At 44.8% G+C, this 18912-nt stretch overlaps 1 protein-coding gene across 1 annotated transcript in view; it reads left to right on the forward strand.

Moving 5' to 3' along the window:
- Positions 1-18600, forward strand: part of LOC126474728 (homeobox protein Nkx-3.2-like) — a 64663-nt gene extending 46063 nt beyond the window's left edge. Inside the window, exon 4 of the mRNA XM_050102207.1 lies at positions 18112-18600. Coding sequence (XP_049958164.1) covers positions 18112-18600 — 489 coding nt within the window. The remainder of the gene's footprint in view (positions 1-18111) is intronic.
- The last annotated feature ends 312 nt before the right edge of the window (positions 18601-18912 follow it).

Genomic DNA, 18912 nt, shown 5'->3' on the forward strand with positions numbered 1-18912 from the left:
GTTCCTGGTTTGTCCGCTGTGCCGTGCGTGTGATCGTTGCTTGTACAGCCCTCTCGCAGTGTCCGGAGCAAGTATGGTGGGTCTGACACACCGGTGTCAATGCGTTCTTTTTTCCATTTCCAAGAGTGTATATACGTGACCTGGGTGACAATATGAGCGGTTCTCTTAGGTTGTTCGCAGATGATGCTGTAATTTACCGTCTAGTAAGGTTATCCAAAGACCAGTATCAGTTGCAAAGCGATTTAGAAAAGATTGCTGTATGGTGTGGCAGGTGGCAGTTGACGCTAAATAACGAAAAGTGTGAGGTGATCCACATAAGTTCCAAAAGAAATCCGTTGGAATTCGATTATTCGATAAATAGTACAATTCTGAAGGCTGTCAATTCAACTAAGTACCTGGGTGTTAAAATTACGAACAACTTCAGTTGGAAAGACCACATAGAAAATATTGTGGGTGAGGTGAGCCAAAGGTTGCGTTTCATTGGCAGGACACTTAGAAGATGCAACAAGTCCACTAAAGAGACAGCTTACACTACACTCGTTCGTCCTCTGTTAGAATATTGCTGCGCGGTGTGGGATCCTTACCAGGTGGTATTGACGGAGGACATCGAAAGGGTGCAAGAAAGGGCAGCTCGTTTTGTATTATCACGTAATAGGGGAGAGAGTGTGGCAGATATGATACGCGAGTTGGGATGGAAATCATTAAAGCAAAGACGTTTTTCGTCGCGGCGAGATCTATTTACGAAATTTCAGTCACCAACTTTCTCTTCCGAATGCGAAAATATTTTGTTGAGCCCAACCTACATAGGTAGGAATGATCATCAAAATAAAATAAGAGAAATCAGAGCTCGAACAGAAAGGTTTAGGTGTTCGTTTTTCCCGCGCGCTGTTCGGGAGTGGAATGGTAGAGAGATAGTATGATTCTGGGTCGATGAACCCTCTGCCAAGCGCTTAAATGTGAATTGCAGAGTAATCATGTAGATGTAGATGTAGATGTAGGTGTAGCTGGGTGGTCAGCGCGACAGAACGTCAGTCTTAAGGGGCCGGGTTCGATTCCCTGTATGGGTCGGAAATTTTTCTCCGCTCAAGGACTGTGTGTTGTGTTGCCCTAATCGTCATCATTTCCTCCCCATCGACGCGCAAGTCGCCGAAGTGGCGTCAAATTGAAAGACTTGCACCCCGCGAACGGTCTACCGGACGGGAGGCCCTAGTCACACGACATCATCTTCACCTCCTAACATCGTCTAGGGTCCAACCGATATGGTCACGAGTCCAGCAGATGCGCTGCAGGCGATGTCGTGCTGTTAGCAATGACACTCGCGTCGGTTGTCTGCTGCCACAGCACATTAATGCTAAATTTCGGTACTCTGTCCTAAAAGATGCGTCCGTCATACGTCCCACATTGATTCCTGCAGTTATTTCACGCAGTATTGTTTGTCTACTAGCAACTCTACGCAAACTCCACTCCTCTCGTGCGTAAAGTGAAGGCCGTCGGTTACTACGCTCATGCTCATAAATTAAGGATAATGCTGATACATGGTGAAACAACGCTCTGGTGGGCGGTTTGCGGCTTTAAATCACCTCGGGGTGTGACCGTGCGGTGCATTTGACCTGAGGTCGTCGCACGGTGGCGCTGGCAGCAGTCGAATTACGCAGAGGTGTGTTGGTGCCTGTCAGAGTACGGTACAGCGAATAAGTGTGCAGACGTTTTCATACGTGCTAATGGTGACTTTATGTTGAAAATGGCTCAAAGAACACATATTGATGACGTTATGAGGTGTAGAATACTAGGGCGACTGGAGGCTGGTCGAACACAGCAGGTCGTAGTACGGGCCCTCCGTGCGCCACAAAGTGTCATCTCAAGATTATGGCTATGATTCCAGCAGACAGGAAATGTGTCCAGGTGCTACAGTACGGGACGTCCATAGTGTACAACACTACAAGAAGACCGATATCTCACTATCTATGCCCGCAGACGGCCACGGAGTACTGCAGGTAGCCTTGCTCGGGTCCTTACCGCAGCCACTGGAACAGTTGTCTCCAGACACACTGTCTACTGACGACTGAACAGACATAGTTTATTCGCCTGGAGACCTGCAAGGTACATTCCACTGACCCCTGGTCACCGCAGAGCCCTTAAAGCCTGGTATCAAGAACACAGTACACGGTCATTGGAACAGTCGTCCCAGGCTATGTTCACGGACGAGTCCAGTTATAGTCTGAATAGTGCTTCTCGCCGGGTTTTCATCTAGCGTGAACCAGGAACCAGATACCAACCCTTTAATGTCCTTGAAAGGGACCTGTATGGAGGTCGTGGTTTGATGGTGTGGAGTGGGACTATGATTGGTGCACGTACACCCCTGCATGTCTTTGACAGAGGAGCTGTAAGAGGTCAGGTGTATCGGGACGTCATTTTGCACCAGTATGTCCGTCTTTTCAGGGGTGCAGTTTGTCCCACCTTCCTCCTGATGGATGATAACGCACGGCCCCACCGAGCTGCCATCGTGGAAGAGTACCTTGAAACAGACGATATCGGGCGAATTGAGTGGCCCGCTTGTTCTCCAGATCTAAACCCCATCGAGCACGTCTGGGATGCTCTCGGTCGACGTATCGCTGCACGTTTCAAACCCCTACGGCACTTCAGGAGCTCCGACAGGCACTGGTGCAGGAATGGAAGGCTATACCCCAGCAGCTGCTCGACCGCCTGATCCACAGTATGCCAACCCGTTGCGCGCCTGTGTACGGGTGCATGATGATTATATCTCATACTGTTGTCGGGGTATATGCGCAGGAAACAGTGGCGTTTTGTAACACGTGTTTCGGGACGGTTTTTTCAACTTATCACGAATACCGTGGGCTTACAGATGTGTGTCTTGTGTGTTCCGTATGTGCGTATGCTATTAGCGTCAGTTTTAAGGATTGGACGTTGTGTGGCACCACATTCTGCAATTATCCTTAATTTATGAGCATGAGTGTAGTTGTTCGTGGTGAGAGGTAATGCCTGAAATTTGGTATTCTCGGCGCACTCTTGACACTGTGTATCTAAAATTCTGAATTCGCTAACGATTTAGGAGACAGAATGTCCAGAGGGTCTAGCTTCAACCACCACTTCGCTTGGAAAGTCTGTTAACTCCCGTTGTGCGACCATAATTACGTCGGATATTTTTTCACGTGAATAACCTGAGTACAAATGACAGCAGCACCAGTGCACTGTCCTTTTATACTACCTTGTGTAAGTGGTGCTACCGTCATTTGTATATGTGCGCACAACTATCGCATCACTTTTGTCACCTCACAATCTGTATAAAGTAAGTGCTTTAGTTGTCAAATACAAAGCAAATGAGAGAGTGAATAAAAAAAAGAGCTCCTCGTAGTACCCCTGTCGTGCAGCTCAGTAACGACCGGCCCCCGTGTTATCCTCTACCATATGGCGGCGTCATTTGGGTGCGGAATGGAGAGATTCGGGTCAGCACACCGCTCTCTGGGCCGTTGTAAGTTTCTCAGCCCATGGAGCTGCTGCTCTCATTCTAGTAGCTCCTCAGCTGCCGTCACAAGGCAGTGCACAACGTCCCAGCTCCCTACGAAGGAAAATATTCTGCCAGTACTGGTAATTTAAGACAGGTATCCGCATACCAACCAGACACACAGACCATTTAGTTACGTAGGCTCTCGAGACACTAAGATAATAGTGATAAAAGAGCCAATAAAATGAAAAGAGTAAAGCAGCACTACCTAAGAAAGCTAAGGCGACAAAGAGCTTAGGCTCGATACAACAGCTGCTCCTCCTGCTGGAGAAGAATGAAAGCCTGGAAGAAAAGGAAAAAAAATTTAGTAAAAGGTTGCTACGTTGTGTTGCGAAGGGCTTAATATTAAGCAGAGAAACAGAGTCATCGCTGCCGAGAATTCTTCCTGGTTGTATGGCCCTGATCCATGGTACTCTTCTATCCCTAACGTTTCGTCCAGAGCTACGTTGGACATCTTTGGAGGCGCTCCTGGTTCTGCTGAGTCCTGCCGACTGACGAGTCGGACGTCGAAGAACAGCCTAAATACCGTGGAAAGTGGGCGTGGTCTGGATTTCACGTGATAACAGAGATGAACCTTGTGAAGGATAAAATATAACTATCGATCGTAGTACGATCTGTAGCACCACTGTCCATATATCGCTGAGTTTCACAGCTTCTTCTTTTCTGTTAAAATTATCACCATGTTTGTATATTTCGATGGCTTCTCTATATAGCCGTGGATAATAGTTTGTCATACTACATAAAACTTCAGTTTCCGAAAATTTCACTACGTGATCGCCCGGCTGAAGAGCATGTTCCGCCACGGCTGACCTGTCTGTTTTCCCTAGTCGACAAAGACTTTTGCGTTCCTTCAACCGTGTATTCACACTTCTCTTTGTAGTTCCGATGTATACCCTACCACATGTACACGGAATCTTGTATACACTACTTGTAGAGAGAGGGGGACGTTTATCCTTAACGGAACGAAGCGCTTGGCCTATTTTCTTAGTTGGTCTGAAAATCAGTCGAATGTTACTTTTCCTTAAAATCTTGCCGATTTGATCCGTTACTTTTTTGAAGAAAGGTAGAGAAACAGTGTTCTTCCATCGCTGTGTCCTATCTTCGTCCATAGGCCTCCTTTTATTCGGTCGCAAAACTCTATTTATTTCCTTACTAGGGTACCAATTCTTCTCAAAAGTCTGCTTTAGATGTTTTAACTCGGCGTTCAGGTATTCCGGCGCACAAATCCTTTTAGCTCTGTCCACTAGACTTTTAATTACGCCTCTTTCCTGTTATGCATAATGATTGGAATCCTTTTGCAAGTATCTGTCGGTATGCATAATCTTCCGAAAGACTTTATGTTTCATGCTGCCATCAGTCTGTCTCATAACGAAGACATCCTACAAGAATATTGCGTTGTCTTTCTCCATTTCCATGGTAAACTGGATTTTAGGATTTATACGATTTAAATAACAAAAGAATTCCTATAAAGCTTTTTTCCACGGTATTTAGGCCGTCAGATTCGTCAGTAGGCAAGACTCAGCACAACCAGGAGCACCTCCAAAGATGCCCAACGTAGCTCTGGACGAAACGTCAGGGATAAAAGAATTCCATGGACCACGACCGTACAACCCGGAAGAATTCTCGGCAGCTGAAACATCCGGTCGTGAAAGCCTTCATTGTATGATTAGAGTCATTCCTGCTACTACCTCTAGCTCTCGAACTTCGATGGAATTTGATCACTTGGCTCTGGTTTGGTAGATAAGTCCGTTCACTGTGGAATGTAAGATTCAACCTATTTAACCTTGGGCTATTTCGGATAATTCATAATTCAAGAAATACTTTGGCCTGTATGTAATTATTCTGCAAGGAAGTGCCGTAGGGTGCGCTCTGAATCAGAGGTGGATGAGGAGATGAATTTCATTTATGCAGAGGCTGCGTATACTTACGGATAAAAATGAACATTTATTGACTTCGATAGCATAACTAAAAGGTTTGTGAAATAACAAAATGTGACCATTGGTGTTCCCAGATACACATTAATTTCCATACTTGATAAATCTGAGTCCGCTATTAAGTTCGTGGTTTATGGAACGGGAATAACCAAAGGATGTACACGAAACGTATTCGTAATTGCGAAAATGGACAACCATCAGCTTTATAAAGGAACGACGACAGTGAAGAAATTTTCACTTTCGTCGTTCCATTATGTAGCTGATGGTTGTCCATTTTCGAATCACGAATACATTTTATGTATTTGATAACGGCTGTAATCGCCGCGGTGCCTGTTCTTTTGGACATCCACGCATGCCTATATCTACATGGTTACTCTGCAATTCACACTTAAGTGTCTGGCAGAGGGTTCATAGAACCATTTTCATACTACTTCTCTACCATTCCACTCTCGAATGGTGCGTGGGAAAAAGGAACACCTAAATATTTTTGTTCGAGCTCTGATTTCTCTTATTTTATTTAGATAATCATTTCTCCCTACATAGGTGGGTGTCACAAAAATATTTTCGCATTCGGATAGAAAGTTGGTGATTGAAATTTCGAAAATAGATCCCGCCGCAAAGAAAACCGCCTTTGTTTCAGTGACTGCCACCCCAACTAGCCTATCATATCAGTGACACTCTCACCCCTATTGCGCGATAACACGAAACGAGCTGCCCTTCTTTGCACTTTTTCGATGTCCTCCGTCAATCCTACCTGGTAAGGATGCCACACCGCGCAGCAGTATTCCAGCAGAGGATGGACAAGTGTAATGTAGGCTGTTTCTTTAGTGGGTTTGTCGCATCTTCTAAGTGTTCTGCCAACAAAGCGCAGTCTTTGTTTCGCCTTCCTCACAATCCAATTTAAGTTGCTCGTAATTGTAATTCCTAGGTACTTAGTCGAATTGACAGCTCTTAGATTTGTGCGATTTATCGTATACCCAAAATTTATCGGATATGTTTTGGTATTCATGTGGATGACCTCGCACTTTTCTTTGTTTAGTGCTAATTGCCACTTTTCGCACCATACAGAAATTCTCTATAGATAATTTTGTAATTGGAATTGATCGTTTGATGATTTTACTAGACGGCAAATTACAGCGTCATCCGCAAACAAGGGGGCTGCTCAGATTATCACCTAAATCACTTATGTAAATCAGGAACAGAAGAGGGCCTATGACACTACCTTGCGGAACACTGCATCGTAATTGGAAATAATACAGACACTGCAATATCGCAATCAAAGGCTTGGTTACGCCTACAGGCACTTAGCACCACATGCAGTTGATGAAGTTTACAAATGGTTCAAGTGGCTCTGAGCACTATGGGACTTAACATCTTTGGTCATCAGTCCCCTAGAACTTAGAACTAATTAAACCTAACTAACCTAAGGACATCACACACATCCATGCCCGAGGCAGGATTCGAACCTGCGACCGTAGCTGTCACGCGGTTCCGGACTGCGTGCCTAGATGAAGTTTACACATAGGAGAAAAGAAAAGAACAAAGGCCATCCACTACTATCCTACTATCACACGTGACTAACTAGCAAAGAGATGGTGCTGCCTCGATTTTAACACGCGGAATGAATATGTTAAGGTAGCGTTAAAATACGCGAACAAGGATCAAAACATGAGCTAAGGAACACATTTAATATAAACACACAGTAAGACTAAGAACGAGGAAGTAAAAAAGCGCCGGCTTGGGTAGCCGAGAGGTTCTAGGCGCTACAGTCTGGAACCGCGTGACCTACGGTTGCAGGTTCGAATCCTGCCTCGGGCATGGGTGTGTGTGATGTTCTTAGGTTAGTTAGGTTTAAGTAGTTCTTAGTTCTAGGGGACTGATGACCTCAGATGTTAAGTCCCATAGTGCTCAGAGCCATTTTGAGGTAAAAACAGACAACGTGGCGGTAACGAAACGAAAGTAAATAGGAATTTCAGGATAAGCGGATTAGAATTGCACTGAGTTTATCGTAGAGGTAACAATATGAGAAAGCTGAATACTCTTAAACATGGACACTAATATGTGGTGCTAAGGAACAAAGCCTTTATCGAGCAGTAGAAGGTACAAAATAAAACGGATTGAAAAATCACTGGCAAAATCACATTGCTATCACACGGAATTCTTAACTGTACTCAAACATTCATTCGTTTTGTTATTCTTGGAGGGAAAAGAGAAGACAGGCACTGTGTCGTGGTAAACATGAGTGTGGGAATCAGAGAAGTAGCAAAACTTAATGGACTTTGTACAGTGCATCCGAATTAGACAATTAGCAGACAAGTTTAGGACAAAACATGAAAGTTATGTAAACTATGACTAATATTAACGCACTCAGCTGCTCACTCTTTTTATGCCGGAGGAAATTTACTTACTGCATCGTAAATTGAGGTGCTACAGATACTGAGATGAGGTAACTTGAAATAAAACCTCACGAAAAGGCTCACGTAGAGACCCTTCAGTAAAACTCTTATCAAGCCTACTTTATGCTAGAGTGAAGGCAATCGAGCGAGCGTCCTCAGTGGTGTAAACGGAAGACGAGGGCGACCAGACAACAGTTATCTTTTTCGCTTTGCTTCGCAGACACTCGATTGTGCTCCGCTGGTTGTCGGTCTTTGAGCGAACCGTTAAAGTAAGTTCACGTCCTCTCAAAGCGCGTATTGTGGTACTTTCGATGTTAAATTAGTTGTACGGGCGATGGAGTGGTCATAAGATAATGTAATCTTGCCAATACAGGCATAGATATCATATGTGCTTGTAGAAGCACGCGATCCACAGCACATGGTAATGACCAAAAAGAAATACACTTCGAAGCGCCTGTAGGACCAACTGGATACGCGAGAAAGACGGCAAAGTCAATATTTAGTTCCAGCTGGCAGGGAGGGAGTGAAGAGGTGCATGTTCTATATTACTTTTTATTGTAAAAGAAATTTCCCTGAGAGTAAGCAAATACGGATTTCCGTCTATTTTGCTTAGTAATTTAAAATACAAATATAGGAAAAACCTGATCATTTTCGTGCTTCACTTTTAAAGTGCCTGTAATTAAAACACAGATTTATCACCATTATTTTAGTAGCTTTTGATGTAAAAACTGAAGGAATGAAAATCGTTTTTCCCTCGATCATTCTATCTCGCCTGCACCAACTACAGTGCTAAGGTAGATTTCATGAAGTAGCATATTTGATTGGCCGCAACTGGGCTGTAGGAAAGATGAAGGCACCAGAAAGACAGTTCTCACGTTGTGGAGGTATGAGTTACGAAATATCAACACGCGTTCATAGGATATGTCGCCTAGAAAAAAGATTCGACAACTAACACGGTGCACCATGTTTGACACACTCTGAAAAACAGGTTAAAGCCGTAGCGAATACTGTATAGAACGAAGAGGGAAAAATTTGAATTGAAGACCAAGAAAAACATTCTCAGATTAAAACTGGTGTAAGACAAGGATGTAATTTCTCTCCCTTTCTTTTCAACCTGCACATAGAAGAGGATACGGCAGAAATACAAGGCGTCGGAGTGGGACTAAAATTCACTTTGAAAGTAGATCAGTGATAAGATTCGCTGATGATATAGCCATCTTCAGTGAAAGTCTGGAAGAGTTACAGGACCTTTTGAATGTAATGATCGGCGTACTTAGAATAAAAATAACGAGAAGTAGCAGAAATGAGATTAGTAACGAACATAACATGAAAATAGACAGGAGATAATTAAAGCCATTAACTTCCACTTGGAACTGATGTATATCAATGCAGCAAGTTGAAAATTTGTGCCGGACCGGGATTCGAACCCGAGTCTATTGCTTACTATACTGATGCTCCGACCCCCGCGACATTCAGACACAGTGGTCGCCACAACCGCGCGGACTACCCCAGCATGCCTCCCATTAGATGCCGCGAGTAATGGGGCTAACGAGCAGGTGCACTACACCTGTAGGTGTGGCATACATTGAGGATTTGGATCTGACGGGAGGCGTGCTAGTAAGCCCGTGCGACTATAATGACTACTGTGTCCGGGAGGCTCAGTGGCACAGGTGGTTGGCTGTTGTGTGTTCTTCATCATCAATCCATAGGATAGATTCTATTTCTCCCCTTATGCCTCTTAATAGTCCCAGTAAAGATCCATAAAATCGGTTACAGATTACAGATATTTACCTGACTTTTTTTATGTGAAGATATTACGCAAACACAGCCAGAACCAAAACTAACTACACGGCGGTTCGTGATGGATCGTCACACGTGCTCTAGCTTCGCAAGAGCTTGGCACACATCTTTTGCTACTCTGAAGGTGTCCACCACTAGCTTTTTATGATACATTCTACAAAAGCAGAAAATTCAGTCGGTATCATATCTGCTCGTCGATTAAACCAAGAAGTACTAAGCACAATCTGACCAGCGAGGTAACTAGAAGCTAACTGAGCAGAAAACACAACAGTCACGCAGTGTAAAAGTAATATGTATAATGCCAGTAGCTGAACACTAGTGAATATGAAAAATCAGTTGTAAGTTCCTAAGGAGACTGAATATCCATAGGTCTTTAAGCTGTGCTATAACACTGTGTAAAGATCACACGATCATGACTCGTTGTGAACCACTGGCTAGATACATTTCTGTAAAACCAGGTACGGCGTCTGTCGGAGCCCCATCAGCGTCAAGCACCTTCTTGGCTGCAAGATCCATGCAAAGCATGAGAAAATGTAGTATTTAGACCAAAGGATTCTGTACCACGAGTAGTAACTACAGGCAGCCTAAGACAATGAACTAGTAACGACACTCCGAGTATGATTGCGCTCGCAGTAAACGGGCCGATTACGCTACTTAAATGCTTACTTAGGTAAAATTACATTTGCTAAAAAGCAGTTGTCATACTTTGGAGCAGCTATGCTCAAGTCAAAAGCAAAATAATACCCTCTAGCCTTTGCCACGTGTGCCCAGCTGAGAACATCAGACTGATAGGCCCAGTGGCTTACATTGCTGCCACGAAAACAATACGTGTTGCGCCGCCTATCACGCACGGACAGTAACATGTGGTTCAAATGGCGCAGATTACTATGGGACTTAACTTCTGAGGTCATCAGTCCCCTAGAACTTAGAACTACTTAAACCTAACTAACCTAAGGACATCACACACATCCATGCCCGAGGCAGGATTCGAACCTGCGACCGTAGCGGTCACGCGGTTCCAGACTGAAGGGCGTAGAACCCCACGGCCACACCGGCCGGTCAGTAACATGTGCCCATTTGAAACATTATAACAGGGATAACTGAAAAAAAGACCAAAAAATGGTTCAAATGAATATGAGCGCTATGGGACCTAGCATCTGAGGTCATCAGTCGCCTAGAACTTAGAGCTACTTAAACCTAACTAACCTAAGAACATCACACATGTTCATGCCCGAGGAAGGATTCGAACCTGCGACCGCAGCGGTCGCGCGGTTCCAGACTGAAGCGCCTAGAACCGCTCGGCCATACCAAAAAAATTACAGTTACTTTTAAAAATAACATGTAATGAGAGCTTAACGTCTTTTTGGAAACATACAGCACTGAAGCATATTAAGTATAATAGAGCCATGTGTTAGGCTTTACGGGATACTCTTCCGTAAAGGACGAATGACAGAAGAAAATTTACAAACAGCGGCACAACCCAGAAAATATTTGCATGAACGTAACTTCAGCAGCACACGAGATTAGAAGAAAATAATGTTTCGAAACCAGAAGCAGGAAAAATATAGTAAAAATAGAGGAGTCAGAATTGTGCCAGCAGTGGATTGAAATTATTGAAAAATTTTTTGTTACGTAGCTATAGCTGTTCACTGGGATTGAGGCCATCGTTCTCAGAAATATGCTTGAAAATCTCCAGGTGTTGGAATACATCGAGCCTATGACCTTTCCTTTCTGTATATAAACTGAAAATTTCTTCAACGCGTTTCGATTTGTGTCCAGAAATTAGCAGATGATCAACAAAAGTTGAATTATGTACGTCAGTGCCTCTTTCTCCCAACATATGTTTCTTGTACCTAACACTAAAAGACCGTCCAGTTTGTCCTATATAATAAACGTGACACGTATAACAAGTGATTTTATATACTACTGAATTGTGTATCAGAACAACTGTGGACTTTTAGATTGTGAATAAGACATTTTTGCAAGTTGTTGTTCGTGGAAAATACAACTTTGAATATATATTTTTGAAACAAAAGACGACGAATATTATATGAAATATGGTCTATTCCTAGCTCCGATAGGAGCATTTCTCCAATGGCACATTTATGCTGAAATAACTTGTACAGTATTTAGTCATCTCTTACATGATGTTATATCCTTGTACAATGCATACGAGTTTCAGAGGGTATGAATAATCTACCCGAACTCCTTTGGCAGTTTTCAACTCGTCTACGCGAGAGTATTGTGATTTTTGGGGATTGTAGATAATTGAATTCTTAAATAAAAATTTAAAAAAAAATGAAGTGGGCTGCTAGAACAAAATGTCAGTTTTTTACCGAAAAGTTTCACTTCCACCAAGTATACATCCTTTTCCTAGAATCTCGGTGAGCACTCTTTGATGCAGACAATGAGGAACTGACATTTACGACAGCCGCTCAGAGCAACAGTGTTTAAAACAGCCTGTTCGCTTACTACGCACCCTGCCAGAGAGCGGACTGTTCTCTAGCACCTTTGGAGAGGTCCCCTCCGGCCAACCTGGATCTCGCTGTACACGACACAGAGGAGCGGTGCGCTGCTGTTTACTGCGGCCGGACCATCGAGAGCGGTGAGTCTGCGCAGGCGAGGGAGAGCCTGCCAAATGGCCGCGTCGCTGTGTTGTTCGCCAGCCCTGTCAGGCCGCCCGCTCTGAAGCACCGGAGCGCGCTTGCCGGAATAGCCTGCCTAAGAACCGACCAGCAGCGCCCACACGCAGAGCCGAGCACCGCAGTGGTGCGCTGAGAAAGTGAAGCCTTGGCTGCCAGAGCCGTCTGTTACACAATCTCGAAACCAAAAATTATGAATATAATCAGATATCTATGTAATTTACTGTCAGAAACCACACTTAAGTGTCTCTCACATGAGAAACTCTAAGACTACTTTTTAAACTTCTGGTGCCGGCCGTGGTGGCCGAGCGGTTCTAGGCGCTTCTGTCTGGAACCGCGCGACCGCTACGGTCGCAGGTTCGAATCGTGGCTCGGGCATGGCTGTGCGTGATGTCCTTAGGTTAGTTAGGTTTAAGTAGTTCTGAGGGCAACGGCCTTGCCGCAGTGGTTACACCGGTTTCCGTGAGATCACCGGAGTTAAGCGCTGTCGGGCGTAGTCGGCACTTGGATGGGTGACCATCCAGGCCGCCATGCGCTGTTGCCGTTTTTCGGAGTGCACTCTGCCTCGTGATGCCAACTGAGGAGTTACTCGACCGAATAGTAGCGACTTCGGTCAAGAATACCATCATAACAACCGGGAGAGCGGTGTGCTGACCCCACGCCCCTCCTATCCGCATCCTCCACGGAGGATGACACGGCTGTCGGATGGTCACGGTAGGCCACTCGTGGCCTGAAGAAGGAGTGCTTTTTTAAGTAGTTCTGAGTTCTAGGGAACTGATGACCTCAGAAGTTCCCATAGTGCTCAGAGCCATATGAACCATTTTAACTTCTGGTATAAGGCCAGAATTGCAATACTGACACACGTAAAGACTGCTCCCACTTACGAGGTCGATAAGTCAACTATTCCTGCAGACTGAAAGATATTTGGTTGCTACATCTCCATCTACATTTATGCTCCGCAAGCCACCCAACGGTGTGTGGCGGAGGGCACTTTACGTGCCACTGTCATTACCTCCCTTCCAGTCGCGTATGGTTCGCGGGAAGAATGACTGTCGGAAAGCCTCCGTGCGCGCTCGAATCTCTCCAATTTTACATTCGTGATCTCCTCGGGAGGTATAAGTAGGAGGTAGCTATATATTCGATACCTCATTCAGAAACGCACCCTCTCGAAACCTGGACAGCAAGGTACACCGCAATGCAGAGCGCCTCTCTTGCAGAGTCTGCCACTTGAGTTTGCTAAACATCTCCGTAACGCTATCACGCTTACCAAATAACCCTGTGACGAAACGCGCCGCTCTTCTTTAGATCGTCTCTATCTCCTCCGTCAACCCGACCTGGTACGGATCCCACACCGATGAGCAATACTCAAGTACAGGTCGAACGAGACTTTTGTAAGCCACCTCCTTTGTTGATGGACTACATTTTCTAAGAACTCTCCCAATGAATCTCAACCTGGCACCCGCCTTACCAACAATTAATTTTATATGATCATTCCACTTCAAATCGTTCCGCACGCATACTCTCAGATATTTTACAGAAGTAACTGCTACCAGTGTTTGTTCCTCTATCATATAATCATACAATAAAGGATCCTTCTTTCTATGTATTCGCAATACATTACATTTGTCTATGTTAAGGGTCAGTTGCCACTCCCTGCACCAAGTGCCTATCCGCTGCAGATCTTCCTGCATTTCGCTACAATTCTCTAATGCTGCAACTTCTCTGTATACTACAGCATCATCCGCGAAAAACCGCATGGAACTTCCGACACTATCTACTAGGTCATTTATGTATATCGTAAAAAGCAATGGTCCCATAACACTCCTCTGTGGCACGCCAGAGGTTACTTTAACGTCTGCAGACGTCTCTCCATTGAGAACAACATGCCGTGTTCAATCTTCGTTTGCTCACATTTGAAGTTTATTTACGTGATGCATACCATATACACACGCCTCTGTGTCCGACGTCGCTAAAACACACCTGTGCGATGGCACTCGACTCAGAGGTAAGCAGGTTCGAATCCTGGTGCAGGATGAAATATTCACTGCCGGTATTGACGATCAAGGGGAGGAGAGGCGGTGGTGGAAATTTCCTGATCACCAGTCGTGCACCATTGTCCTGGATTAAATTCCAAAGCTCTCCACAATATCTCATGAAGTGAGTCCATGTGATACTATTCACTTCCTGATCAGTTCGTCGAACGGGGAACGTGGAGCTCGGCGAACGCCTTGGTGTTCTTCGAGCAAAGTAGGCTATGTTCCGGCACTGGCTTTCACCCTCTCGCTTTTCTCGCTATAGACGCATCACATGTTACTCTGGCCTCCGATTCGGTTGAACCTTCGTTAGAGAAGTCTGTATTGCTGAGGCACCCAGAAAATCCACTGTGGCATAGGCCATGGTTTGAACGGGCAGGCTATGCATTATTATACATCTTAAATGAAGCGTAGTGTGTGTTTTTACAGTAATAATTGGTGACGTTCAACAATATTTCTTTGCTACATACAGCTTGATAACACATTTGTAGAGAGAAGCTCTCATCATCAGGTTGTAAGAATTTGACTCCTGAGGTTAAAACACTAAAAATATCCGCCAATATAATCACGGCGTTCATAAAACAAAATAGAATAAAGTATTACTTTAAAATCGTCGACTTCTATCAGATGGCTTCCCATTTCACAGCGCCACTACACCAGGTCTCTTCCTGCTGACCTGGTGTGGGTTCTAAGAGGGTCGACGTGATGCTTCTGCAGAGGTCCGGGTACTGTTGCGAACTGACATGTCCGTGGTATTATCGCGTAAGAGCAGATATTGGCTCAACCATAATGCTGCTCTGTTAGTCGCCTACTTTTCAGCATTTCCTAAGTCTACGATCGTCTGGCTATTTCGTCAGAGTGGTACTGCAAGTTCACAATTACGTGTTTGCCTTAAAATAATTATACAAATCCATTAAGAAATTATAAAGAGTAGGGATGGATGCGCCGTTTTGCAGGTACACAAATTATTGTTTTGTTTTATCATCCAAACATGTTTGACCACAGTTGTGGTATCCTCAGCAGGTTTTTTCAGTGGTTTTCTTAATTATTTTCCTGAGGTCCATAGATGTTATTTTTAGGTTAAGGAACGTGATACATCAGATTTTATTGTCATTCAAATTGCATGTGCGCTTTACCTTTTAGAATGTGTGTATCTCATTGCTGCCAACCAAAATTAGCCACATGTCTGAATTAGTACACCATGTCACCTGGAAACATGAGGAATGTCAGAAAACCTCTTACACCGACTTTCTAGTATATTACTCGATCTTTAAAATGTATGTTTTGGAAAAATTGGTGGCGTACGCCAGTTTTTGGCCTTACCGTTGTAGTATTTTGCTAGTCCTTAGCTGTCACAAGTTTGTTCTTATGTATCAGAGGTGTTTTGTCTAGTTGCACTGAACCTGTGGACATCGGTCAAAGTTAAGTGAAGCTTAGGTATGGCGAACAATTTCGTGTAGTCTGTTATTCGTGGGTTATATTTCTTATTTTACTCTTATTTTACTCACGTTTTCTCCTACTACTTTGTAAATACTGAGTTCTGTTATGTTGCCGTAGCTTGGACATACGTTTCACTGCACAAGTATGCGTCTCTGATGAGTTTCTGTTTATTTACTTTCTTATTTTGGCTTGACGTCCGCGAAATTTGAGTCTGTTCCGCTTGTTGAAATTCGACAAGAGTGTTGAATAGCGCTTTGTGACATTATACTGTTTGACGATTCATAACTATTTTGCCGTGTGTGATAGCGTACTGGATTGTCGTGTTTCCATGTCACTGCTACGGTGGTTGTTTTTGATGAGGTGGTCTGCCAGTGTGGAATGTGTGCTGCCATTTTTCAGTGCTCTTAAATGTTTTGAGTATCTTATCTTAAAATTCCTACATGTCTCTTCAATGTCCATTGAATCACAGTCTTTGCACGTTAGCTGGTACGTATCTGCTTTGTTGAATTTATCTGTGGTGCTGTTAGGTATTTTTAATCTTTTCGGCAGAGTGTTGTGTTTTTCATTTGCCACATTGATATCTTGTTTCTGTATTACGTTTCCTGTCCCTTAAGAAATATCGTTCCATTGTTTTTCAGTTGTGCCTTCAATATACTACAATGTTTCTTTTCATGAATGGCGATCTCCAATTTTACCAGCAGATCGTGTTTCCTTCCACTCTTTCTATGTGCAAGATTTCGAAATCTGTTCCCTTACTGGGGTGACCTATTTCACTTACATGATTTGCAATAGTCAAATTTTCATAATTATTTAATCTGAGAGTATTTTTATGTTCCTCGTAACTGACTGCAAATGAACCTTCTGTCTACCCAATATATTTCGCAATACAGGGTGAAAAGTATTTAAACAGACAAACTCTGCGAGGTTGTAGGGGACATCAAAACAAATATTTTTCCCTAATGTCATTTTCTCCTCTGAGGAGTATTTAAACCGTTAGAGGAAGATTTCTCTGGCGGTAAATTAGTTAAACCAACAAACACTTTTCCATTTTTTATGACCAGGACACAACATATTAACAGAACCCAATTTCAATTACAGTAGATTTTCAAAAATGCCTCCTCTGACACGTAAACAAAGGTTACACCGTCGGATCATGTTCTGTCTGACACTGGCAAAAACCCCAGGAGTATCCTGAATAGTTCCTGCTGCTGCTACTATCCGGGCATCCATATCCTATTCTGATGCAACAGGAGTTACGTAAACTATGTTGCGCATCTCTCCCCACACAAAAAAGTCCAGAGGGGACATATCGGGGGATCGAGCAGGCCATGGTACAGGACCACCTCTGCCAATGCACTTTTCTGGGAACCGTCGGTCCAGGAATCGACGCACACGACGACTGAAATGTGCCGGCGCCACCTCATGTTGGAACCACATGCGTTGTAGGGAGCGTGACGTCTTCCAGCAATTCTGGCAATGCTCGTGCGAGAAAATTGTAACAGTGCCTGCCATTTAATGGCCTACGTAGCAGATACGGTCCAATTAAACAGGTGCCAACACCGACCCACGCATTAACGAAGAACCGCACTTGGTGAGCGCTAGTAACTGTGGCATGTGGGTTATCCTCACTCCAATGGATAATCAACTGGTTCCATGTTGTGGACACGCTGTAAGTGAAATTGACGTAACTATTGCTCTCGAAGGACTGTTCTTACATTCGTCTGATTCGTCCCCATGTTACGTGCTATTGCACAAATCCTGACTGAAGGATCCCGCTCCAAATGCTGCGAGACATCTTCCTCAAATTGCAGCGTCCTTACCGTGCGAGGGCGTCCCTGTTCAGGTAACCTGCTAAATGACCCGGTCTCACGCAGACGATGGTACACAGCAGCAAAGGTCGTATGATGCGGGATACGGCGATTAGGATATTGTTGTTGATAAACCGGCTGTGCAGCTCGTCCGATGTGGTGAGCTACGTAATACGCACCAACCATATCAGTGTACTCAGCCCATGTGTATCTCTCCATTAGTAAACAGAGACAATGCACTACTACACTGGTGGACAGCAGTTGCCTACAACTGAAGATCTTAATACGGCCTCCACCGGTTTAAATAATCCTCATAGGAAAAAATGACATTAGGGAAAATATTGCTTTTGATGTCCCTTACAACCTACCAGAGTTTGTCGGTTTAAATACTTTTCAGCCTGTATAATGTTAAGTATTCGTGTATTACATGTATGTAAAGGTGAACTTCGAAGTTCGAAAGCACATTCCTAGCTGAGGTGCACTCAAACACTCCACTAGACAGCGTTCCTAACGGTGGGGTGTTCCACTGTTACAGGTGTACGAGCTGGAGCGCCGATTCAACCAGCAGCGTTACCTTTCCGGCCCAGAACGAGCTGACCTGGCGCACGCGCTCAAGCTGACCGAGACCCAGGTGAAGATCTGGTTCCAGAACCGGCGGTACAAGACGAAGCGCAAACAGTTGCAGCTGCAGGAGCAGCACCACCACCAACAGCAGCAGCAGCACCAGCAGCTGCAGGCCACCTCCGTGTCCTCCGCAGCCGCAGCTGCAGCCGCCGCAGCCGCGGCTGCCAAGCGAGTAGCGGTGAAGGTGCTGGTGAGGGACGACCAGCCCGTCAGCCCGGCAGCCGCCGCCGCCGCTGCAGCTGGCAAGGCCCTGTCGCTGTACCCCCCTCCACCGCCGCAGCTGCCGCCGCTGCCCTTCCCCTATTACTACTACCACCCACTGTTGTGTCAGCCAGCACCAAGCGTCGTGCCGGCTCACCCCAGCTTGTCGCCGCCTAGTGGTGCCTCTAGTCCGCGTTGACTTACGCTGTCCATTGGAGTTTCGAACGTACTGACCTGTTGGCCACCCAGTGAAGCCACAGACTCAGACTGATTCACCCACTGGACAATTAGCTGCCCAGTGGAGCCTCTTGCTGGCTCTGACTTGTCCATTTGCCAGTTCGCAATTCTGCAAAACCCCAGACTACTGTAAAGACTCGTTCTACAAATCACCGCCCGGTTGAGCCACCAGACAGTGCATACATACCCAACTGATAAATCTCCGCTGAGTGGAACCTCAAAGCACCAGTGACTTGCCAGATGGACAGTTCGTTGTTAAGTGGAACCACAAGCT

Source organism: Schistocerca serialis, chromosome 4 (genome assembly GCF_023864345.2).
Source record: "Schistocerca serialis cubense isolate TAMUIC-IGC-003099 chromosome 4, iqSchSeri2.2, whole genome shotgun sequence".
Classification (NCBI taxonomy): domain Eukaryota; kingdom Metazoa; phylum Arthropoda; class Insecta; order Orthoptera; family Acrididae; genus Schistocerca; species Schistocerca serialis.